The 25,822-nt window shown below is 45.7% G+C and overlaps 1 protein-coding gene across 1 annotated transcript; it reads right to left on the bottom strand.

The window, feature by feature from the left end:
* Positions 1–305: 305 nt before the first annotated feature.
* LOC149280415 (uncharacterized) lies at positions 306–23,262 on the bottom strand. Its single transcript, XM_089500656.1, has 24 exons — positions 23,058–23,262; positions 18,936–21,311; positions 18,578–18,711; positions 17,671–17,821; positions 17,260–17,577; positions 14,365–16,167; positions 11,572–11,670; positions 10,938–11,228; positions 8,751–9,035; positions 8,110–8,382; positions 7,720–7,992; positions 7,317–7,604; positions 6,849–7,148; positions 6,556–6,678; positions 6,292–6,429; positions 6,061–6,180; positions 5,313–5,456; positions 5,031–5,161; positions 4,759–4,891; positions 1,654–1,805; positions 1,314–1,410; positions 1,073–1,234; positions 561–724; positions 306–404 (listed from the first exon to the last, which is right to left on the bottom strand). The coding sequence occupies exons 1-24, from the start codon at positions 23,260–23,262 to the stop codon at positions 306–308; spliced, it is 8,259 nt and encodes a 2,752-aa protein (XP_089356782.1).
* Positions 23,263–25,822: the final 2,560 nt, after the last annotated feature.

Raw genomic sequence — 25,822 nt, forward strand, 5'->3', positions numbered from 1 at the left:
CTGGAGTCTCCAGCTCAGCTATTTCGGTGTTCCAGATGTCGCATTCTGCCCAGCCCTTAATCAATTGGCTTTCATGATCTCTTCCTCTTCCATTTGCTCGTCTTCGTAGATCGTAATAAGCAAATAATATGGCACTAAATTCCGATATTTATACAGTTTCGGCTTTTTTTTTGCTTTTTTTTTTGCTTTTTTGGTCTAGATTTCAACCTCAATTTGTGCCCCGGCCGTGAGGACTGTGCATAAGGTTGCAGGAGGTGCCACGTTGCTTCCAGTTTTCAGTATAGTGGTTTCAGGTGGTTGGGGCTCTAAAGACGGTTCCTATTGCCCCCTCCTCTTGGACGAATTTTCATCTCGGTGAAGGGTATTGAGAACTCGAAGCCTTTCCACGTGTGCCAATTCACACCCTGTTAAAGAAAGAAATCAGGTTATCTGGAGCAAAATAGAAACCTAGAATATGCCGGCAGATCGGCCCCATTCGGCCCCCGTCTATTCCTCCGGTTTTCCCGATGTAAAGACTCATGTTTAAATCCCCTCGCTGTTTGAGTCTGAGTGTATCTCACCTGGTGGTCCTTGTCGTTACCGTACTGTCCATTGAGGTTGGAGTAATGACAGTTGCGGTACCACCAAGCCCCGTGGTATGAAACCGCACAGGGCAGGATCCTTCTCTGTGCATCTCGGTCACGAGTAGAGAAGATCATGTTGTTGTGATAACTCAGAGAGTCCCCTGGAAGAAACGGATACGAATTTGACGACAAATAGGACCCATTTGGCCCATCTAGTCTGCTCATTATTTTCTTAAAACCCTCAGATGTATGGTGCTAGAGTGAGAGTTTGTGTAAATACATGGTGTTAGAATGAGTGTATGTTAGTGAATGATGATAGAGCGTGTGTATTATATGTTAGAGTGAGTTTGCGTGTTAGTATGTTAGTATCGAATAAATAATTCACCCAGGCATCACTAATTCCAGGCCCACCCCTGATTGTCCCCTCACCCTCATCTCCATTACTTAATAATTAGATAGTCATTCACGTCCCAGCCTCCCCAACGTTCCGATGTATCTGCCCCGCTGACCTGCATTCCCTCTATAGCTTCCCAGCCGTATTCTGAAATGGCGTTTCTCGGCCTCCACGATGAAGTTGTCGTAAATCGCATGCACAGCTTCGCCTCCGTCGCGAAGATCTACCCGTAACTCGAAGGGAGCCAGCGAGGTGATCCGGTGCAGGGCGATGTTACCTTCCGAGAGAGAGCGAGAGGACGGGGTTAGCAACTGAGCCCAAAAACGCTCAGCCAGGTGGGAAAGGCAACGGCTCACCTAACCAGAACTCCGAAGTCAGGTTTCCAAAGCCTCTCTTATAGTCATTCCAGTCTCTGTAGAAGTCTACGCTCCCGTCCATCCGTCTCTGGAAAACCTGCCGGGCGGCACAGAGGGTCATAACGTCAGTCCGGGGTCGCTGCCCGGGGGGCCACGAAACGTATATTGACCCAATAGGCCATCTCCATGTATTGTACATTTCTATCCATTTCCCCTTTAACACTTTTTGCCGTTCTTGGTAAAAAGTGTGCATTAATTTTCTGTATTTTATCCTAAAAGATGTAAAGCCACCCAGAATGCCTGATGGTTAATGAGCCTACGCTCAGGTCTCCATACTCACTATCCAGCCCCCGCCGTCAGACTCCATGTCACAGAACACAGACAGGGTTTCTTCTTTAACGCCCCCCAGGTGTATAGTGAATACTCCGCTGTGGAGCTCTCCGTTCATCCTCTGCTCCCAGCAATCCCGAGGAAGCGGGAATCGCAGGCGCCCTACCGATGAGAAAATGCATTTCTTAACATGACGTTCCGTCGTTAGAATTATAATCATTCTAGATTATTACTTATTTTTAATTTAAAAATTAAAACTATTTAACATCCATGAAGCTCCGGCCAGCTTAAAGGGGAGGAATAATAATTACACATGGGGTCCGTGAAGTTAGCGGTACCCCCGTAGAATGTGATTGGACCAACGCGTTTTGATCCGTCCCCCCAAGTTCGACGAGCGGAGCGGTCTTACTTTTTTTTTCTTTTCAGATTGTATTTTCTAGTACATTTTCCTAAACCCTGCCATAATAATTATAAAACACACATGTTATTTTGGAATAAGCACCCATGAGAATGCAGTTTTGGGGCACGCCTAGAAAAAGCGCGAATACGCAGAAGAACGCTGGGATTGAGTTATGAATCGGTGAGCGCGTGGATCGGATCCAATCGGAACATTTGCAGCACGAAAGATTAACATAAATCTGCTGATTTTTATACACCCTGCGTGTACTCGTTACTAATGGGATATGTTCCTTGGACGCGTCGCTAACAGTGAGCATAAAATGCCTAAAAAACCCTCTTTCTAACAAATCTGGGTATTCTCTGGGTTTTACCCCGAGTCTCAGGATATTTGCCCCAAATTCGGGGTCTCAGGGTGAAGGGGCAGATTCTCCGGGTCAGCCAACTCCTTACTATTCTACACTGCTGTGATCATATATATATATATATATATATATATAAGACTCCCAGTCAGATGGGTGTTTTTTTCTCCCAGTGTGATATCCCTGCTTGAATGCAGGTGACTCAATTGTTTCTTTAAATTAATGGCAAGTCAAGGTTTACTTTATCATTTCTTCCAAGTTCTGGATTATCAGCGGATCAAAAACAAAGGCAATTTCAGTTAAATTCTGGATTTTGGATAGCTAGTTGACGCTCTTCACTCCGGGGGCCAAGTACTTTCCTTTTGGGACAGCGATACCTGCTGCTACTTTAATCATTCAACGTTACCAAACCATTCCAATCTGTAACCTCTGCGTTGGAGGCTTTTGAAGACCAAGAGGTTCCTCATCCAAAACAGTCCAATTAACAGAAACATGAAGTATTGGGATATTTGGGATATGATGGCATTCAACGAGCAAATAGTTCCAACTGGCGGCCGTTTGTAATCAGGGAAAATAATGAAAAAGATACAAAGTATGGAGAACAGAAGAACAAAGAGACAGAAGGTTCTACAGTCTCGTGACAGCGCAGATGTGAGTCCGATCTCGTCATCTCTGGACTGACTTCTTCCAAAGAGGTTCCAGGAATTTAAATTTATTAAAGACGTCTTCCTGTTTGTCCATCGCCAAATTTATTCTACGAGGAAAAGGCGATCCCTGTTTCCCAGATGTCGACGAGGCAGAACCGCGCCGGTTTACAAGCTCAGGAAGTCCTCTCGACGAGACAGAATCAGAGTGCGGCCGAATGCCTAAAGAGATGAGACTCGACCGGAGTGGAGATCGGCTTTTCCTAAACTCCCAGATTATAAAGGTCTTAATGGACTTTTAGATCTGAGCTCACCCAGAAAAAAAAAACATGGTGAGTGGAGCTTAGCGTGAGACTTGAGTGCATACTCAATGAGACCAGTGAATGAACACAACTAAGTTTTGTTGCTGTCGCACCACAGAGACAACAAGCATCTAAGATCATGTTCTACGGAGAACCTCGAGTGAGAGAGGATTCCCTCATGGAAGGAGATCTGGCTCTTCTCACTTCTAGACTATCAGGAGGTCCTCGTGTTAAATGTCGATGGGGCTCGGGCTCCGTAATGTTGCCCAGATGGGAAACTTGTAGGAATCAAACATTGTCTTGGACAGGGGTGGCCCAAGGCAAAATGCCGCCTGGGGCGAATTTTAAAATGCCGCCCCCCCCCTTATCTACCCTTCCTCTCCCTCCGTCCCTGCCGCCCCCCCATTATCTACCCTTCCTCTCCCTCCGTCCCTGCCGCCCCCCCATTATCTACCCTTCCTCTCCCTCCGTCCCTGCCGCCCCCCCCATTATCTACCCTTCCTCTCCCTCCGTCCCTGCCGCCCCCCCCATTATCTACCCTTTCTCTCCCCCCGCCCCCCCCCCTTGTACTTACCTTTCAGCAGTCCTGCGGCGAGTCTCCCTGTTCGGTCTCGGTGCCGGCTATGAGGAGATCTTCCGGCACTCAGCATTACAAGCCGGCACCGAGACCGAACAGGGAGACTCGCCGCAGAGGAGAGAGAGAGGGGCGCCGAGCGGGTACTGACAGCTTGGTAAACGAAAACCACTCGGCGCCCCTTTCTCTCTCTTTCACTTTTAAAAAAAAAAGGGTTGCCCCACTTGGCTCCATTGTCGGGCCGGCCCTGGTCTTGGACGCCCTGCAGAACGTTTAATCTAAACCAGGTCCATAGTGCGCAGCCGAATAACCTCATCGTAAAGGAACTGCCGAGGCTTTGACATCCACCAGCACAAAAACGTGGCCGCTGGGGCAGCATCGAGGGATCCCAATTAACACCCTCAGCAGTTTTATAGGAGTAATATCACTAAACTGGGGCAATTATGGCGCCAGATACAAAGTTACCAACAAAGAACATGATATCATTTCATAAGGAACTTGATCCATTTCTCAATATGAAACTTTTCTGGAAAAACGATACATATTATACAGTCCAAAATCCCTCCCCCCTAAAAGATTTGTAAAGTTAGGGTCTACTCGTCATGATGCCGCCAATACTTATTTTTCGTCCTGTTTACTTGCCCGTTTTTCCTGCTGTGAAGACTCAAACCCTTATCAGTCGTTGGTCTCGTCTTGGATTCAGGAGCCGTATGTCTATCCCATGTATGTATAAATTCCCTCACTGTGTTAACCACTACCACTTCTGCTGGGAGGCTGTTACACTTTATCCACCCCAAACATGTTACCTCCCACCACTGATCACAGAAAGCCTCTCACCTGTGGTAAAGGAGGTGGAGATGGGTGCTGAGCTGGCCCCACCATTCAGAGCATGAAGCTGAACTCTATATTGTGACAAAGGGCTGAGATGGGTCATGGTATAGGATGTTAGGTTCGGAAGTACGTGGATTTCCTGAGCGAGAGAGATAACAGGAATTAGGGCGATATCGTGAAAAAAAAACACCAATGATGTAAATGGTGGGTATTAACAAAGATAACATATGGCTCATCCATCACCAGGGGCCGATATATAGGGGACTGGTCTCTGTCACCTTTCTTTCACCCTCTGGTGTGTGATAAATGAGCTGGTAGCCGTCAGGAACGGCTTGGGGTGCTTTCCACGTGAGGAGGGCACTGCGAGCTGTAATTTGGATGGCGGACAGATCGCTGGGTGTATCCACACCTGGAGGACAAAATGAGGACTCGATTAAGTTGTAAATATAAAAAGTATTATGGAATACAAAATCACCTTATTTACAAATTCAAGGGTGATTTTTCGTGGTTTTCGGCTATCGACACAAGAAACGATTGATTCTGTCGCTGGCGGCACTTACTAGTGGTGAAGGAGGTGGACGTTGGCCGGCTGGTCTTGGATCCTATTTTGCTTTGTATGGTTACAAAGTATTCCGTGTGAGAATAAAGACTAGAGAGCAGGAGTTCTGTGAGGTCGCCGGGTATCTCCATCGTGATTGAGGGCACTAAGAAAGAGAGAGCAACATGCTGAGTACACGAGAGTCATCAAGAGGAAGCCAATAAAGGAACCTGCCCAAGGAGGAGCCCATCGCTGAACATTTTGACATGTCTTCCCCTTACGGGTACTCCAGGAGCTTTATCTTCTATAGAATGTTATCTGCCCATTCTTCTGCTACGTATAGACCTCTCTTCCCCCTACTAGACCACCAGGAGATGATATCCAGGAGGCCAAGAGCGTTCCTTTTGGGACTATAAATCTTATCATGTGAATTGGAGGAGCATAGAGCAACATAAATACATTAAAACATCAACCCCCAAAACGACATGTCTCCCCTCAGAATAAAGATATATATTTTAGGAGAAGGAAGGACACAAGCACTGGCTTGGACTAATGGCCCAGTGAAACTATGACATATTCATTCAGAACAGTAGGGCATGTTATCGAGATGGGTGAACCTTGCCCTAAAATATTAAAATACCTTCCCTCCTCTTACCATCTTGCTTTCCCGCTTAATAACTGGAGAGCAATCCTCATTAAGCCCCTCAGTAAGCCCCCAACTCCCTGACATCCACAGACAGAGGTAAGCGAACACGATGAAGCCTTCTCACCATTTTCTGCTCTATATGTAACTACGTAGCTGTCCACGGTTCCCGATGGAGGTTCCCAGCGCAGAAGAGCTGACTGTTCGCTGATGTCAAAAGCACGTAGGGAACGGGGTCCACCACCCACTGTAACACAGACACAGCACATCAAACACTTTGGAACGCACCGCAACGTTCTACATGGAGACAAGTATCAGACTGGGATATTTGTTGCATTTAAAGGATAAACCGTTGTACCCATGGTGATATAACTGCTCAGAGGCTGGCTTTCTTCAAAACCGCGCACTGACACCACGGTGACCTCATACTTGGCTCCAGGGTTCAGGCCCTTCAACGGAGTGCTTGTTCCAACCACGCTGATGCTCTCTGGTTCCCCTGAAGAACGAAATAAAACAAGTTGGGGGTCAGAGTGAATGGAGGTGAATGGGGTCACGTTGCCAAAGGGTCAGAGACGGGGGCCGGAAGTGACATTATAAATTCTGAAATAAGAGCAGGTCTCACCTCCCTCGGCCAGCTGATACGACACTTTGAATGTGGTTGTTTCGGCATTCGGAGGATCCCAGCTCACGGCAACTGAAGTTTCCTCCACGTCGGTAAACCTCAGGTTCCGAGGGGGCTCCAGGTCTATATAAATGGCAGAGAACAGGTTTAACTGGGAAATGTTATTTAAGGTGATTTACCAATAATCTCTTCTCTTTTCTCATTCCTACTTGCCCTGTTCCTCCAGGAGTTAGAGGAATTTGGTTTTTCTGTATAAAAAAAGGGGGTAATAAAGGAAAAAAATATGATATTACCCAGAGGTCCTGTCCTTCCTGTGGCTTCCAAACTGCCTTGCTCCTTTTCCCCACGGATTCCATGCAGGGTGACGGCGTAGAGAGAGTCTGGCTGGAGATCTGTAATAAGCAGCGTGCGGGACGAGCCGTCGGTTGACACTTCATTGAGCTCCTCATGTCCCTGAAGTCCGTATCGGACAACGAAAGAGTCGAACGAGCCGTCCGGAGCTTCCCAGGAAAGAAGGATGGAGTGCGGGCCGCGTGGAGAGATGTAGAGATCATCCAGGAGAGAGGAGGGCTGACCTAGAACCTCAGGATAATCTAGGAGGAGAGGGAAGGTGGGAACAAGAAGATGGTAAACGAAAGAACAGAAAACGAGAAAGAAAGGAATCAAACATAAAAAACTAAAGACATGATAGACATGGGGAGAAAGAATATAAAGCTGTAAATCATGGTGGGAACGATGAAAAATGTTGTAGAGAGTTTTACCTGTTTCGATCTCAGTGGATAAAGGTTTGCTCCTCTTCTCCCCTCTCAACCCATAAACGTTGAATTTGTACTTCCGGGAGGGTAGAAGTCCGGATACAAGGGCACTTACGTCTCCGCCGGGTACCTGCAGCTCTCTCACACCACCCTCTGGTTCCCGGTACTGCAGCACTATCCAGTCAAAAGGAACCTCTCCTTCCACCGTCCAGGAGAGCCTGACGGAGTCCTTCCCAACCTCACCGGCCTCCAGGTCCGTCAGACGAGGAGAAGGAGAGGCAGGCGAAGGTTTGGCTGCAGACGTAAGGGAAAGGGAATCCTTATTATATCCAGAGAAGCTCCGCAGAGAAATTCCCACCACAAGTATTTGTGGAATTTTTAGATGAATATTTATCTCCTGGCGTTTTACCTGTGCTGGTCTCTGCTATCACCCCTTTGCCTTTTTTGCCTCCTGAAACCCCATGGAGGACAAATTTGTACTTCTTCCCGGGCCTCAAATCATCAACCTCGGCCGTGCGGAGTTCCCTCTCCAGTGTAATCTCTTTGGGTTTCCCCTCCGCGTCCCGATAATAGAGAAGGAAGGCGTCGAAATCCCCGTCCTGGACCTCCCAGGAGAGGCGAACAGAGTCGCTGTTGACATCAGACACAGAAAAAGACTCGAGTCGGGGCGGCAGGGGCTTCTCTATAGGAAAAAATGAGAGATGATGGATAACATTGGGTTCATTGTCATGTGATGAAAAAGCAGTCTCTGATAAGCTGTTGCCATAGAAAGACAGATTTTTGTGGGCTGCCTTTTCACCTGTGATGGTCTCGGCTGTTACGGGTTTGCTTCTCTTCTCTCCTTGCATACCATACACAACAAACTTATACTTCTTTCCCGGCTTCAAGTCTGTGATGTGGAAGGACCTGAGATCATGTTCTAAAGACACTTCCCGAGGGTTCCCTTCACCATCCCGGTAATAAAGAAGGAAAGAGTCAAAGTCTCCACCCTGGACCTCCCAGGTCAGGTGAACCGAATCACTGCGGACATCAGACACAGAGAGAGACTCCAGGCGGGGAGGCTGGGGAGGCTCTACGGGAGAGGAAGAAAGGAGGGAGGAAAAGAAAGAGAAGAAAGAGAGCAAAAGGAATAGAAAAGATGTGTAAATAGATTGACCACCAACAGAAGTAGCTGAGAATCATTGACTTTGATGGCAGATGGGGTATAGAGAAGTAGAACAGCCTCCCATCAGAGGGTAATACAGTGAGGGTATTAAAAATGCATGGGATAGACATACGGCTCCTGAATCTAAGACGAGACCAACTACTGATTAAGGCTTGAGTTTTTAAAGCAGAAATAATTGAGACTAGACGGGCCGAATGGGTCTGATCTGCCATCAAATTCTATGTGTCTCGACAGTAGTCCTTATGCATTTTGGTGCTCGCCATCACCTGCCTTACCTGTTATCACAGAGGTGGTTTCCGGTTTGCTATACTCCTCTCCCCATATCCCTCGAAGCTCCACCGTGTAATTAACCCCCGTAACCAGCTCCGTGACTAGGTAAGACGTCTCATCTCCATTTAGGGTCACTTCTTGACTTGGGCCCCCTGGGGGTCCGTACTGAATTAAATATGAATCGAAATCCCCATCCAGGGGCACCCACGATAAACGGAATGAATTTGATTGAACCTCTGACACCGAAATAGGGGAAAGGCGAGGAGGCGTGCCTCTATCCGGGGACGACTCTGTGCGAAGGAATGGAAATATATTACTTATATCATGATTCCGACAGAATTAATAATTCATTCGCATTTCCACCCGAATAGCGTCACTGGATATCACAATTCTGCAAAAAAAGAGGAGCTCCAGAATTCTGTTACCCGGGAAAACCAAACCTAGAAAAATATAGATAATAAACGGATGTCTCATACACAAATTCCTCTGTAATCATTCATTAAAAATAAAAAATTCCATGATGTCATTGTCCCGGGTAGCTCTTGTAATCTGTTGGCCTTATCAAACCTTTTGGAATTCTGGAATCCTTAAAGGTTGAGCATAATGTCAAGTTCCACTCATCAAACTCAATGTGGGAACTGAACATGCGCAGCTGCTAACAACCAACCACGCAAACCTCGAGCCGTCTGGACTGTATCAGCATATTCCGGATCACTATATGTCATAGAAACGTTTTCTGAAGCCTGCGGCTTTCTTAGATAATAATCCCCATCAAGGGGTGAGGAGGGGAATGAGACCTACAGAATTCCCTCGCTTTAAATAGTAATCACCAAGCGGTAATTAGACACACATGGGAGCTGAAATGAAACGTGACCCCTAATGGAAGCATCTTTGTTAAGTATTAGTTCTCGTTGTAACTGAGGTCTTTATGCGTAATCCCCGGTGTACCTGCCCTGATGGCGCGCTGATCACTAGCTGATCACTAGCAGACCTTTATAAGTAACTCCCATCATCACGTCGGTGGCTGTGCAGGTCACGGCAAATTTGTAAGCCAGGAGCTTTTTTAAAAACCCCGCAGTTACAGGGTAATTTTGTATCACTCCCTGATTGTGTTCTAGAATGTGGGTGCTTTCCTCTGGAGATGACATCACCCGCCAATTGTTTTCATACTGAAACCTGGCAAAGATCCACACGGGGGAAAAAAATCCCCCTGCCTTCCGAGAGTTAACTCTTTGCCACCCAGAGTAACATGAGTTTCACTTCTAAACCTTTCGAAATTCTGTTGAACTAGAAAGTGCTGCTACTTTGTAGCAATGGAGATGTTACTCTAAAAATATTCCTACTTTGAAAATATGTAATTATGGCTCTTTCTTTCTGTGGGAACTTGTGAGATATTCCATCACTCAACCATACGGAATCATCACGAATTGTGGCATCTTCTAAGGTTCCATCTGCAGAAGCTTTGAGATCTTTAAAGCTACCATTCCACTTATGACTCTATAGGACGTGTGAGACCCTTCGACCTTCCCTTCTACAGAAATGGAAGGATCCTCCATGTTTTTCAGGGTCATCCTCTGGTCCAATTTTTGGAGAAGGCTTCTTTATGACCAAGAGGATGACCTATCGGTCTAGACAGCTGTTACTAACTGGTCTGAAGAGAAGGGAAGGGCTTGTCCCTTTAGACAAATAGATGCTCTTTCTGGCTGTCTCCATTATGTTTGTAATCATTTGGATCATCCACCCAGTCTCCTTGGGGAGTCTAAAGCAAACTGACAGATCTAGATCTCAAAATAATGTTCAGATAACCATAAAAAGCTCTAAAAGTTAACAAATGAATGACTTGACATTAAAAGAACGATAGCGAAGCGCCACCAGATCGCTGATGAATAACCATCAGATCATTATCATGTCTCAGTCAATTCACAACCAACTCATTGCCAATCCACTGCCAAGATAGCTAACCAAATCCAGGTCATTGGTATGATCCCGATCCCCGTCAGATTATCGACAGATCCCTGCAAGATCACTTTCATCAAACCTTTACCGAAACCCTCACCAGATCATCAACAAATCTCCACCAGATCAACGGACTGTGTAATGGACCAGCTCTATGTATCCACCAACCTCCAAACCCATGTGGTGCAGCCATATTGCCCTATTTAGCTATTTAATGATGGCGGAGGGGTTCGTACCTGTCGTCACCTCCTCTTTCAGAGGCCTAGATAACTTTCCTCCCCGCACACCATAGACCGACACCGCGTATCTCGTGTTCCGGCTCAGGTCTCTTAGGGTCACGTCTCGTTGGTTTCCAGGGACAGACGTCTCTTGCGGTCTCGTGTTGCCGGTCACGTCCTCGTATCGGACCAGGAAGGAATCGTATACCCGCGGCCTGGCCTTCCACACCAGAGAGACGCTGTCGCTTGTTACATCTCGCACCTGTAGGGCCCCCATCTGAGCCACCGGCCCCCGGGGTCTTTGAGTCGCTGCAAGAAGAAGACGGATTTACTGTCAAATTTGACGTGAAAATTATTATGATATTATTCCCAGAGACGATAACGCAGTGACCTCAGAGGTCCCGAAGAAGGCATTTTTATCAAAACAATGACCTATTTATTTTATTTGGTTTATCGGAACAAAATGAGATAAACCAGGTTTTTGTCAACGCCGACTCTACATTGCCATATACGTCGCTGGGGGTTATTATTGTATACAGCACAGGGGGTTATTATTACTATATACAGTGCTAGGGGTTATTACAGTATACAGCGTTGGGGGTTATTAGCATTGGGGGTTATTGTTCCCGTTGGACTTCACCCTTTAAGTTACCTGGTGGATCTTTGCTAGTGAGCACTTCTTGGGTTGGTGAAGCCGTTGGCTGAACGGTTGTCTCATCGACGTTGGCCGGGGAAGCTGTGGGCATCACGGCTGTGAGTGTAAAGAGACAGTGAACACTTGGGGGGTCTTACCCAGCGCTTACAAGCCCCCAAATTTATATTTCAACATTCTATCACCTCCCCGGACATTACCCTTCTATCTTTTCTCCACTCCTCAGTTTACACCCTTGCCCCCCTATAATTACCCTCCCACTCATCACATGCCCCCACATGCAGAACTGTGCACGATCGCATGCTTCAAAGCAGTCCGTGTGCATCTTGGTGTAGTCCGTGTGAAACCAGATCTACACGCTACACACATGCATACAAACCATACATAAAGTATATATATATATGCAGCATATATACGAGATAATATGTATAAATATATGTGCCGAGGGACTATACAAACAAAAAACATAGGACACACACATATATAGCGAAGAATGACAGAAAGATCTGTCATTAATATATATATCATAATCACATTCGCCCCTCCATGTATTCGAATGCCGCCATACAATGGAAAATACACATGCATGATTTTATTTACCCGTGTAAATATGTACGAGCATACATATACGGTATATATGTTGTGGTAACAGATAAACATTATAGGTATCGACTATATCTCCAGCCAATGTCCAGATAAAAAGATCTTCATTTATAGCCAAAGAGCCGAGAGTTCTAAGAATAGCCAAGAGTTACATGGCTTGTATGGAAAATGGCGGCCATCGTTGTTTGTCCACAACATATATAGGTACACAGATCAATAAACACGCACACACAGACATACATATTTATACACACGACATTCTTTCCCAGTATGATATATATATTTGCGTTCACATTGCCTGAAGGGTAAAGGTGTTATCAGCAGGTCAGGTGCGGTGCCTTATTGCCAAACGGTGTGTGGACAACGAGCAGCAAAGGGAGAGAGATGCCTGTGAGGTAAAACTGTGGAATTATTAATTTGTAAGTTTTGGAACTATAAAAAAAAAACAGAGAGAGAAAGAGAGAGAGAGAGAGATAGAGAGAGAGAGAGAGAGAGAGAGAGAGGAGAGAGGTGGCGAAATGGAGAGAACATGGACAGGCGTGTAGAGAGGGAGGTAAAGAGGAATCGAAAGACGGAGATGATAGAGAGGGTCTTGAAGAGATGGTGACATTAAGGTAGAGATCTAGATATTGTGAGAGAGAGAAGGGAATGGTGGAGGAACCAATCAACAAAAATGAGTAGAGGAAGGAACAAGAAGATGAGTGATGGAGATGAAGAGAGAGACTCGAGGAAAGGTGGCTACAGAGCAGGGGCAACCTGGTAAGTGGCCAAACATAGGACAAAGTCAGTTGGAACAGAAATATGGAAGACCATGAACTCAACTGCCAGTGGACAATAAGTGGTTCTGAACCACATCTACTGGTGGAAACAAGCTTAAAGTCAAAGGAAATGGAAAAGGAATGGAAATGCTAGCGACCATGGTATGGTTTGTGTTGGCCGTATGTGTAATTCTGACTTAATAGGGAATAAAAAGATTGCACTCCAATTGTCTGCTTCGAACTGTTACTCTCGCCCGTCCACCAACTAAGAAGCATGAGGAAGATAGGGAAAGATTAGAAATAAAAAGGAATGAGGATGAGATCATGGAAAGAAATGTTTTTAGATGAGGTCATAGAGAGTCAGGAGGAAATAACAAGAGAAAAGAGAAAACAAAGTAAGTCAATGGCAGAAACATATGGGTAAAAGAAAAAAGAACGATAGTAAGAAGGAAAAGGCAGGTATGAAAATGGAAGACTTCCAATGGTACACTGACCTACAATGGAAAGAAGATAAAGTGAGTTCATAACCCTCTCCTACCATAAGAATGGTTTCACTCCTTTCTACCATGGTGACAGGGCAATCAAGGATCTGGGTGACCACAGAAAGGTACAGAATTTAGTGAAGGGTGGTGGTGAAAGCAGGGAGAGCAGTGAACAGCCAGTAGGGTATCAAAGCTTTCCCTTTCCCGACCAGTGTTGTAGAACCAGCTGGTACCTGTGTCAGCCACCAGTGAGTAGGATTTGGATGAGTGGCCCTTCACCATCCCATGAAGATCAAATCTGTAGCTGGTCCCTGGTTCTAATCCCTCGATCACCACCTGTGTGACACCTCTTTCCACCTCCACCTTGCGAGGAATAATCATAGCAGTTGATGACAATGGGTGATAGAGTATCATCACCTTGTCCCAAAGAACCCCTAGACCCTCTAGAGATATGACAAGGCTGGTGGAATTTCTTTGTAAAATGGTGGGCCTGCCTGGTCGCACAATTCCTGGCACTTTCAAGGAAATGGGAGTTCTTAGTGGTTCGTTTTTGCTTTGATCTTCCACAGAACCCTCATTTCTGTTGGCAGCCACTGTCGAATCTTCACTTTCTTGTTTTCTTTCCTCCTGAAACTGAGATCTTCTTTCTTCATTGGTCTGTGTTCCTGAAAAGCTCCCATCTATATGGTGTTTATTCCTCCTTTCCCGTTCTCCCTCTGTTGCTACGTCTTGTCCTACTAAGGTATTATGGAGGTTTCTTTCTGTTTTAGGTGCCCCATGATCTCCTATATCTTCTATCAAGAGTTTCTCTTCACTCTCGTAATTTGGAGGCACATCCCCACTTTGCTTAAGTCTATTTTCTAGATCCAAAGGAGATAAAGGATTAAAATCATTTTCTTCTTGATTGGTATCAGGGTTATAATTATATTTTGGGATGCCACGTGTCTCACTTTTCTTATCAGGTTCTCGTGTGGAACTGTCCTGTATTCCAGGGATCACTCTGGATTCTCCAACACTGGCATTCAGGACATTTATCACTATCCTTCCTTCTAAATCAGAATCTTTTTCATGCACTTTAGGTTTTGTGATTCTCTCTTCATCCACCTTCCACTCTTGCTCGTTTTCAGCAGTCGTTGACTTCTTTGGTGGTGGTAAACTTGTATGTCTTTCCCTACTTTCAGTATTATCTAAAATGTTTTTGGAAGCCATAGTATCTGAGTCATCTTCAGTTGCTTCTCCGTTATGGTCTTCTGGAGCATCTCTTGTTTTCAAGCCATCTTCTTCTTTAAGGGTAGAAGCGGAATGTTGGGTTCTTAGTCCAGATGGTAGTGGCGAGTCTATTTCTCCTAAAGCTTCTACCCTTCCTAGATTGCTCATCTCTGGATTGAGTAGATCATGCATGGGGGTCTTTGTTTTTTTGCCTTTACCCACCAAGGCTGATGTTTCGTGTATGTCATCGGTAACATTTCCCAAATGGACAACATTGTCCTCCATCACTGATAGTCCTACATTTCCTTGCATTCTCGATGTTCCAATGGGCTCTGCATTTCCTTTTGCCCCTGGTGTCTTTTGAGGAAGTCGGTCATACACCATCCCTGTGAAAGTATCAGGCTTATGTCTGACCAGGTAAAGGAATATGGCCCTGGCCACTGATTCCACTGTCTGATTCACCCTTAAAGGGTAAGATGTGGCCCGCAAATAACTCTCTAAACGTTGAATAAAAGTCCCATTGAATAAAGAGAGCTTCTCGGGTAGATTTTCAATAACGGTCCTCAAGTGTTTTCCCGCAAATATTGGTCTTTTTGGGGTTTTAGTCTCATTCATACCCTTAACTCTAGTAGCAATGACATCTGTATCCCTATGCACTATTGTCTCATTACGGACCTCCTCATTATCTTGATTTCCATGTTTCCTTCTGGTGATGCTCACAACCTTACTTATGGTGGTAATCATCTGCCTAGATTTGCTGCCATATCTTGGGTCACCATCACCAGTATCATCAATGTCATGATTACTTTCTACGGCTGGTTCTGGTTCAGCATCTGGACTTGACTCTGTTCCAGGCAAATGCAGGTTGGAATGGATGTCTTTATTTTGTGAGGGCCTCTCCTGGTGAGTCCTTGGTCCATGCTCCTCAGATGATACAGTCATCCTCCTGGTGGATAAAGCATCAAGGGGGGTTTCTTCAGAAGTCTCGGTGAGTCCATCTTTTCCAGTCTCTGGATATTTATAGTGGTGGTATAAGTCCTCTGGGGATCCAATATGTGTTATGTTCCTTGTAACAATCCATCTTTCGACTTTGCCACCGGGTATCTTTACTCTTGTTTGAGTCAATTCATCATCCCCAGTGTCTCCCTCTTCTACCACATGGGTCACCACTTCGCTTGTAGACTTATTTTGTGGTCTCCTCTCATCAAAATCCACACCCTCATCAATGACATCGGCCACACTTCCATCTTCATGGTAGATGGTATGATACGTCTTGATGATGGTGGTCTTTGTTCTTGTGGTGTGGATCACTCTACTCCCTTTTTGGTTTTCTGTATCCATGTCTTTTGTCTCCTCTGTATGAAAGCTCTCTTCTTGACCCTCTCCATGAGAATGTGATGTTCTATTTGATGAGGGATAAGACTGATGTCTCTCCTCTGTGGAAATTACTTTCTCTTGTCTGCTAACAATTTTGGAATCCTTTTCAGGTCTACGAGCCCTGATTTCATCCTCAACATCCAGATGTTTTCTCTCCTTCTGAACAGCTAACAAAGAGAAAAGTTATCCATTCATAATCAGTCTTTGGTGTGAGGATAAGACAAAACGTTAACATTAGTATTAGAACCTTTTAAAAGATAGGCTTGGGTAATAATGAGTTTTTTAGCACAGGACTTTAAATAATCATGGGATTTGATATAATTAGAAATATTTATCTATATATATATTTTTTATATGACTATGTTTTAAAGAGGTCAACTCTGTAGTATCACCGAATCAAAGACTAGATCTGAGGTTCTTCTTTCTAATAATAGGAAGATAAACAAAATCAGTGGGATTTTCATATTTTTAGAATGTGAATCAGCTTTTTTTTTTAAGGTGGTCATCCGCTTTATATGCTGGATTTACTGAGAGGGTGGTAGATAAGTGGAACAGCCTCCCAGTAGAAGTGGAAGAGGCTAATACAATCAAGAAATGAAAACATGCATGGCATAGACATACGGCTCCTGAATCTAAGACGAGACCAACGACTGATGTAAATGTAAATGGCATAAAGGTCAACTGACAGAGTTATAAGTTAAACTATATTCAGAAACCGAAGTTTATCCTGCCACCAGATTTATTCAAGATAAAGATCAGGAATTTGCGTCGGGTGCTGAAATAGTAAAAAAAAAAAAAAAAATTAAAATAAAAAAGAGAAAAGGGTTTCAGGTTAATAATTCTTTAAAATCCAGTGGGTTCCTCAGAGGATCTTCGCTAGAAAAAAAAAGACCAAAAAAAGAGAAAAATATATTGAGGGTTATTTAATTTTTTCAATGACGGACTCCAACGCACAGACATCCACATCCCCTAAACGAGACTTAAGAATAAATGGCTCTTCACCGACATCGACCACGGAATTCCACCACTGCGACACTGATTATGGTTGGAAGCCATCGTGGATTCCATGTAGATAACGTATCAATCCCAGCCTCTCACTAAACGCGGGAGGGTAAGCTTCACGGTTTAAAAGTTCCCGTTATTTTTTCACCGGGTATAATTTCCCTGCCATAGTTTATCTCAGATATACAAGAGACACTTTTAATAATATTTCTCATCCTCGTCTGGCTAGTGTTTCAATCGTTCACCGTCACACTCACCCTCCGTTTTCCAATCCCCTGTCTCTCGCTGCCCCTCGGTCTCCCTCACATTACCTGTTTTTGCCGCGGTCTCCGTCCCGTCGCTCTGCTGCTGTCCCCTCTCGGCTCTCAGGACCACCGCGTACGTTGTCCCTTCTTCGAGTCCCGTGACCCTCACCCTGTCCCCCTTCCCGGGCACCTTTAGCCTCCTCTCCTTGCCGCTGGGGGCTATCAGCGTCACAATGTATCTGTCGGGCTGAGACTGTGGCCGATCCCATCTCAGCACGAAGGAAGAGGTGCTGATATCTGTCACTCGCAGTCCACGGGGGGTTTCAATCTCTAATAAAGGGGGCACAGAAAATGTTATAACAAGTAACCAGCGACAAATACACACCGGCGGCACCCATCACACTCACTCTCTCGCTCACTCACTTGTAAGGGCTGTAATGGACGTATCGGGGCCCAGGGTCTGTCCCTTGCGAGGTTGGACGGTCACGGTGTATTCCTCCCCAGGAGCCAGGCCCGTTTGACGGTACTTGGTAAGCGAACCATCGACCGTGGTCCGTATCAAACCATTCTCTTTCTGGAACGCACCAAAATGAGTGTCAGCTCTTCTCGTACACAGCCAAAAAACGTGGATAAATCAGATTAATAGCCAGAGATAAAAGACTGGAAACCATGTTCGAAAACAGAGCGAGAGTTCAAGCTTTCCAAGCCGATAAATCATTCTGCAAAACCCTAGAGAGGATCGTGACTCAATCCCACTATTTGAAGCGAGAAGATGTTTTTGCCGAAGGCCGTAACTTAGTCACCAAACTTCTTTTTAGACAATGTCCAGGATTTATCTGGCCTGCGTTGCCAACGGTTTATTTATTACCGTTCTCTTGGGGTGGCCGGCGCTACAAATATTTAGAAGTTGCGCTAATAGCCAAATAATCTGGCTCTGATCAGCAGGGAGGGAAAGAAAAAAAATGATCAAACCATCCCTCGAGACCCCCGAAGCCAAAGACACGTTGTACAAGGACCGCAGCGTAATACATCGAAAATAACATTTTATATATATATTATATATATATTATATATATTTTATATTTAAAAAAAAACAAAAAAAAAAACAGAATTAACATATGTAGAAAGATAGTTCTATGACCCGCCACAATCTGTACATTAAAGAGTTAATAAGGAAATTTTTTACCCAGTTTCTTTCATAAATATCTGTGTTATGTTATATACACAACTTCTCCTCAGGGGATACATGAGGTTCACCCCGTTTCCCTAACGATGCGTTCTGAAGGGTCTAGAACCCTATTTATCCCGAAGCGTTCCTTGCTTTACATACCTTGGCTTTAAAGGAGACGTCGTATGAATCGGGGGGACTCTGAGGGTCGTCCCATTCCACGGTCATCGCCGACTCTTCCTCTGACGTCACACGCAGGCCGGTGATTGCCGTGATTGCCGTGATTTCAGCGATTACTGGGGTACAAAGACAGATGCATTCAAAAATCATGCAATTAGCTAAATTGTCCCCGAAAAAGGGCAGTCCAAACTGGTCGGTCTTAATGCCTCTCTGTGGGGTATTATTCAAACATGTTTCCCCGACCCCCTTGTCTAGGGCACTTATATCGATAAAGATAATAACTAATATTTCCCATCATTTTTTTTGTATAGGTTCTAGAGCATTGCTCTGGAACACTCACCCTGTCCGCAGTCTGCGCCTTCATACCCCTTCTTGCACGCACAGATCCCGTTGAGGCATTTTCCTCGGCCGTTGCAGTTGGCCGGGCAGGTTCTGGCTCCACAGACGGGTCCCCCGAAGCCCGGACTGCAGACGCATTTTCCGTTCACGCACTGTCCATTGTCGTTACAATTTTTGGGGCAGGCTCTGGACGAGCAATCTGGACCCGTGTATCCAGAATGACAGACGCAGGCTCCATCCTCGCAGCGGCCGTGAACGTGACAGTTATCTGGACAGGTTCTAGAGGAACAGTCGGGGCCGGTGTATCCGGTATCACAAACACACACCCCGTCGTCACATCTGCCGCGGTCTTGACAGTTATTTGGGCAAGCTCTAGAACCACAGTCTATTCCTGTGTATAGAGAATCACAAACACACACTCCGTCTACGCACTGACCCCGGTCGGTGCAGTCATTGGGGCAGGTTTTGGATCCGCAGTCTGGACCCTCATATCCAGAATCACAAATGCACTCTCCATCGGCACACTGACCCCTGTTGTGACAGTCATTGGGACAAGTCTTGGTTCCGCAGTCTAGACCGGTGTATCCAGAATCACAGATACAGTCTCCATCATCACAAGCTCCATGGTTCTGACAGTCGCCCGGGCAGGTTTTGGATCCACAGTCTGGACCGGTGTATCCAGAATCACAGATGCACTCGCCATCTTGACACTGGCCATGGTTGTTGCAGTTATTTGGACAGGTTTTGTATTTGCAGTCTAGCCCCCCATATCCAGAATCGCAGACACAGACGCCATCTTGGCACTGGCCTCGGTCGAAGCAGTCGTTGGGACAGGCCATCGATCCGCAGTCCAAACCGGTATAACCGGGATTGCAAAGGCACACTCCATCTTGGCACTGGCCTCGGTTGAAGCAGTCGTTGAAGCATGTTTTGGATCCACAATCTAGACCGGTGTATCCATAATCACAAACGCAAACGCCGTCATCACATTGGCCCTGGTTGCTGCAGTCATTGGGACATGTTCTAGATCTACAATCCAGGCCGGAGTATCCAGCGTTGCAAACACAGACTCCGTCTTCACAGAGGCCTTGGTTGTTACAGTTTCTGGGGCAGGTTTTGGAGCCACAGTCGGGTCCCGTGTACCCCGGAGAGCAGACGCAGGTCCCCCTAACACAACGCCCGTGTTTGTTACACCCAACTGGACAGCTCCTCGTGCCGCAGACTGGTCCAGCAAACCCAGCGTGGCACACGCACCTGCCGTTCACGCACTGCCCGTTTCCGCTACAGTTCTTCGGACAAGCTCTAGATCCACAGTCTGTTCCGGAATAACCGGGGTTGCAGATACAGACTCCATCGTCACATCTGCCTCGGTTGGAGCACTTGCTCGGGCACGCTCTGGACCCGCAGTCCGGCCCGATGAATCCAGTATCGCAAACGCATTCTCCGTCCTCACAGCGGCCTCGGTTGTGGCAGTCATCGGGACACGTTTTCATCTCGCAGTCCGTCCCCGTGTAGCCCGGATCACAAACGCACTCTCCGTCCTCGCATCGGCCATGTCTCTCACACTCCTCAGAGCAGACTCTGGTTCCACAGTCCGTCCCGACGAATCCCGCGTCACACACGCAGACCCCCGACACGCAGCGCCCCTGCTCGTTGCAGTCCTCCGGGCAAGTCCTTGAGCTACAATCTTCTCCGGAAAAGCCAGGATCACAAATACAGACCCCGTCTTCACACCTGCCGTTGTCCTGGCAGTTGTTGAGGCACATCCTGGAGCTACAATCATCACCCCCAAACCCAGAATCGCAGACACAGACCCCATCTTCGCAGCGGCCGCGCTGCTGACAATTATTAGGGCACAGTCTGGTGCCGCAGTCCGCGCCGGAGTACCCTGGGTGGCAGACACAAACCCCATTTTCACATCGGCCGCGGTTGAGACAGTTCCTGGGGCAGGTTCTAGATCCGCAGTCCACGCCGGTAAATCCAGAAGCACAGATGCAAAGTCCGCCCTCGCATTTACCCCGATTAAGACAGTTATTGGGGCAAGTTCTAGTGCCACAGTCCAGACCGGTAAATCCAGGGTCGCAAACGCAAGCTCCATTTTCACATTGGCCCTGGTTTTGACAATCGTTCGGGCAATCTTTAGAGCCACAATCCAAGCCATAGTAGCCTTCAAAGCAGAAGCAGCGGCCATTAACACATCGGCCCTGGTCATTACAATCCTCCGGGCACGTCTTCAGTTGGCATCTGTCGCCCATATAGCCATCCTTGCACTGGCACTGCCCATCAACGCATTCGCCATGAGATTCACCTCCGCAGCCCCCGGGACAGTCTTCCAATCCCTGCGGGCAAGGGGGGGATTTCAAACTGGAGGGGTCATCTGGAAAAACAAAAATGGAGGGGTTGGAGAGGTTATTGGAGAGAAAACGCATCATGAGGGTAAGAGCTCGACGGAGTGGAACAGCGGGAACGAGAATCGCGTAGGGGAAAAAGAAAAAAGAGCAAGGAGACAAGAACGAGAAAATGGAAAACGTCAGGAATGACAAAAAGTGCATAAATCGCAGAAGGTTGGATAAAAGGAGAAAGAGTTAAATACACAAGAATGTGGTAGAACAAGACATTTTGACACAATACCAACTTCCTTTAGAGGAAGGGAAGCTTCGGCTTTTTTCAGTAAGGGCAGTAAAGTTGGATGATTCGCAGAGTAAGAACTTTTCTCCAAATGCCTCTTTTTCGAGTGGAAGTTCATATGAAAATTTCCAGAGGCAGTTTAACCCCGCGACAACCGGACAGTAGGGTTTCATTCCGCAGAACAGTGATGGGGGTCTTCACGGGGCAGACTAGGGGGTCCAGCTAAGGCTACGGGGAGCGGAACACCAACGCCATCAATTGAAACAACTCCTTTTTTTATATCCCTATCCTCAGACCGTGGACGTCTCGTAGGAGTAAAGTGTCCGTTTATCAAGGAATGTTGTTTGCTTGTTTTTTGGATCAACAAGATGGGAATTTAGAAAAAAAAAATCTTTTTTGCTCTTTTTTTTTTCTTTTTCTTTAAAAAAAAGCATTACTAAGCATGTAACTATGCAAAGTGCCTGGCCACTGGAAGCCGCCTGAAAAGCCAAAATCTAGGGGCTTATTAATCATAAGAAATAAAAGAAGATGGACATAAAAATGTAAAGACTTCACTCTTTCTCGCGACCCTCTTATAAGTCGTTGGTACTTTAGATGAGATCAGTCCGGCCGGATCTATACCAGACTTATCCTATACTTTATTCCGGACAAATAAGTCGAATAACACACAAAAAGTGATTCCTGGAACCCATTTTTCATTTATTTACAAAAATTTGTTTGTTGATAAAACACAAGGGTTTTTTGGGAAAAAAATGTCACTTTAGAGAAATTAGATCAGATTAGATTTTGATCCGTATCCACCACATAATCGCATAAAAATGTGAAAAGTCATTAAAAATATTTAAGTCACTAACAGGGATAAACATAATCCCTCGGGGTGAAATAAATCACTCGGCTAAGAGCGATCTTTAAAGAAAAGCTGAAAACTGGCGCGGATGTGAAAATGTGGGTTTTATCTCCTCCTCCCACCGAAAAAAAAAAAATGCCTGAATTTAGTCCAATAACTGAGTATTTCTTCAGTCTGTGATTTTGGATAAACAGTGTTTTACGACTCCAAAGGGAAGGAACGATTGTAAGCGGCTAATGCCAAAAATTGACTAAAACCGTCCTTGTTATACCCCAAAAAAAGCTTCAAAGTTCCATAACGGAGTTTAAAAAGGACAGGACATCCGGAGACAACGAAGATGTTACTCTTTATTGTCTTATATGGCGCTGTCATATTCCGTAGCGCTGTACAATGGGTAAACAGGACATAACAAGTAGTATTTAACATAACAATAGAACCTACAGAAACAAGCGTTTAGGAGGTTCTTGATCATAGGAGCTGACAATCTAGAGGTTGGCCGACGGCCCGCTGGGCATTTGCCCTTTGAGCCAGGTCATACTGCTGGGTACAATCTATACACAATATGTCCGGTTTGACTGTTGTACAGCATATTGACGCAGATTTGGGCACGGCGGTATATAGTGATACTGAGTAATACGTCTGACTCACCGGCACCGGTCTGCGGGTTCGCACAGCACGGGGGGCTGCATTGCCCCTTTATGTCCCGTACTAATTTTTCCAAAATTTCCAGGCGTTTGAGCAGGACTCGGATGCCTCCTGAATCTGGGCACTCAGCCGGGGTTCTGGACGGTGGAGCGGGGAGGGAGCCCCGGAAACAGAGGGCAAACAGGCACAGAGCGAGGAGAGGCAGCATCGCGATGAAGGAGGGAGAGCTGGATCACCTGGGGGAGAATAAAGAGATGAGCTGCGGTCAGTTACAGAACACGCAGATCCCACGCAGATCCCACGGAGATCCCATACAGCAACGCTACTGACCCATGGAACATACATGACCCTGCAGAGCATTACTCCCAGACAGAACATGCAGAGCATTATACCCACGAGGACCGCGCAGAGACATGAGCTTCCGATCGTTCACGCTTTCGTGACGGCCCTGGAGGAGAATTACCTCCTGCCTCTCCATTGGGGTTCGTGTAGGAACATTCCCTGATCTAGAGTTCCTCTTAATTAGTTTCCTATCACTTGGACGTATCTGACCAGGGCGACCCAGAAGACTCTGTTGGCCACGGCAAAGCCCAACCGCCAGCTGCTGGGGACCACGGTGTCTCGAGACACCTCCAGAGAAGGACCTCCACCGGGCTACATAAAGGTTCTTCACCATGAATGAATCCAAGTGCAGCCTTTATTCCAAATACGTTTCATGGGTTCTCCAGATGCCCCTATTTCCCCAGCTACTAAATGACCCAGAAGCTGATAACCCAGAACGCTCGCGCTGGCCCAGATTCCGTAGAGTAGTCAGACTAGAACCACAGAAGCCGATGGGTGGAGGCGTCCATTGTGTGCCCAAGAAGAGCCGGAGGAGCTGGAGCTCGGCAGAAACCCCTTACGGATAACGAATTCCTCGGACTGGTTGCATTTCCTCTCGTTTGCTGAATATTAAGGGGATCTGATCCAGAAAACCTTTACATTTTTTTATTTTTTTTTAAAACTTTAAAGGAATTAGTCGGTCCCCCAAAAAATGATCACCCAATCAGGAAGAGGAGATTACGTGCCTGACGGGTAGTAAATATGTGACATTATCCAAGGGTTTAATATAGATCCAGCTACCTCTAGTCCAGAACCTCGCGTGAGGATTGAAAAAGCGTTGATCTAGAATTTTATGATATACTTAATGCTCAACATCAATACGTTAAAAAAATCTAGATTCCAATCACTCGCTCTCCAGTTTTTATGGGGTTGGAGTAACTTTAACAGAGTATTGGGAATTCCAGACTTGCTTCTGGTTAAGGGGGTTGAATCGAGAAGACTTTATAGAATTGATGCCCTGGGAGCTCCTTTCCCATTCACACTAAATCCAGTTCCTTCGGGGGGCTTCATTATAAGGGTCTGTATCATTACACGGGTATCAGCTCGGTAATATACCGGGAACGAGGAGGATTTGCATCACTTTTCGAGGCTATCCAGAATGTATCCAATGCAGAATTAAATGATCTGGTATAAATTCAGCTTAATTCTCCAATAAACCCGCAAAATTGATAAAAGACATAAAAACTTGTAAGAAAATTTCTCATGTGCTAATCCCAAAATCTTAAAGTTAATTTTGGGTTATTTCCGTCACTTCTAGAAGCTATCCAGAATCTATCCAATGTGGAATTAAAATACCTGGCATAAATGTAACTTAATTCTCAATAAAAACAATAAAAAATACATAAAAACTGCAATAATGTATCTCATTGATAAAATGTATCAAAACGATTAATAAAACCACAAAGCGATTCTAGAATTATTTCAACTCAAAACACAAAAGAATTCCGTAACATATAAGCTTCCTAAAAAATAGACCTTTGCCGATTCTAGATTCTTTACTAGACCCCCTTCCATTCAAATTCTGTTTTTCATTCACAAAGTCATTTACTTCTTAGGTAACAATGTTCATTCTTGTCGAAAATGGTTTTTTTTGTTTTTTTTTGTTACGTTAAATTTGGGATTTGTCCCCCTTTAAATATTATTTATCAGGTTATAGATCACTAACGATGCGTATTTCCAGCTACGTCTACATAGAAAAAAAAGGGAATGTATTTTAGAGTTTAATAAGCAGATCTTGCGTTCAATTAAAAGAACCAGATAACAAGGTAGGTATCTTGGGGGGGGCGCTCACCTGTTGTAAAGGCAGGTAGGGTTAGGATGGTCTGTGTGCAGCCAGCTTTGGGGTGCAGGCGAAGCACACTCCAATGTTCTTGTATGAGGTTTCTGGATCTCCTCTGAGCAGGTCCTTCTGTCTCCAGAGTCAGCCCAGCAGTTAGTTGGCTCCGTGTGTGTGTGTGAATGAGGACGGATGGAGCTCTCCTCTCTTCTCTCCGTCTGTCAATCTGCCCTTCTAACAACGACTCCCCAGCTCCGTGTAGCTCCGGGGTGACTGACACATGGAGAGAGTGAGGCAGAGAGAAGGGAGGGCGAGATATGTCCAAGTTATGATGTCATGGCAAAATCCTGATGCACATCTGTAATGACATCAGTTCATCTTGCACTCCTCTGTCTTGTTCTCTTGCTCCTTCCCCCTTTCAGCACTTCTCATTCTCTCCACTTTCTATTTCAACCCCTTCTTTTTTTCTGAACATTTTTCTAGTATATTCTTCCACTTTTCGCCTCGTCATCTACCCTCCTTTCCACTTTTTATCTCTCTCATTCATCCTTTAACTCTTTATCCTCCTAATATTTATTCTTTTTTCCTCCCCAATATACCCTACCTACGT

Source organism: Sceloporus occidentalis, unplaced genomic scaffold (assembly GCF_023333645.1).
Source record: "Sceloporus occidentalis isolate IW3139 unplaced genomic scaffold, rSceOcc1.0.p SCAF_157, whole genome shotgun sequence".
In the NCBI taxonomy this organism is placed as follows: domain Eukaryota; kingdom Metazoa; phylum Chordata; class Lepidosauria; order Squamata; family Phrynosomatidae; genus Sceloporus; species Sceloporus occidentalis.

Coding starts and splice junctions, on each gene's coding strand:
- LOC149280415 (XM_089500656.1), bottom strand. CDS start 23,262: ATGCTGCCTCTCCTCGCTCTGTGCCTGTTTGCCCTCTGTTTCCGGGGC. Junction 16,168..17,259: donor AGGGGATTGGAAAACGGAGG/GTGAGTGTGACG, acceptor TCTCTTTGTTAG/CTGTTCAGAAGGAGAGAAAA. Junction 5,457..6,060: donor TACATATAGAGCAGAAAATG/GTGAGAAGGCTT, acceptor TCTCTTTCTTAG/TGCCCTCAATCACGATGGAG.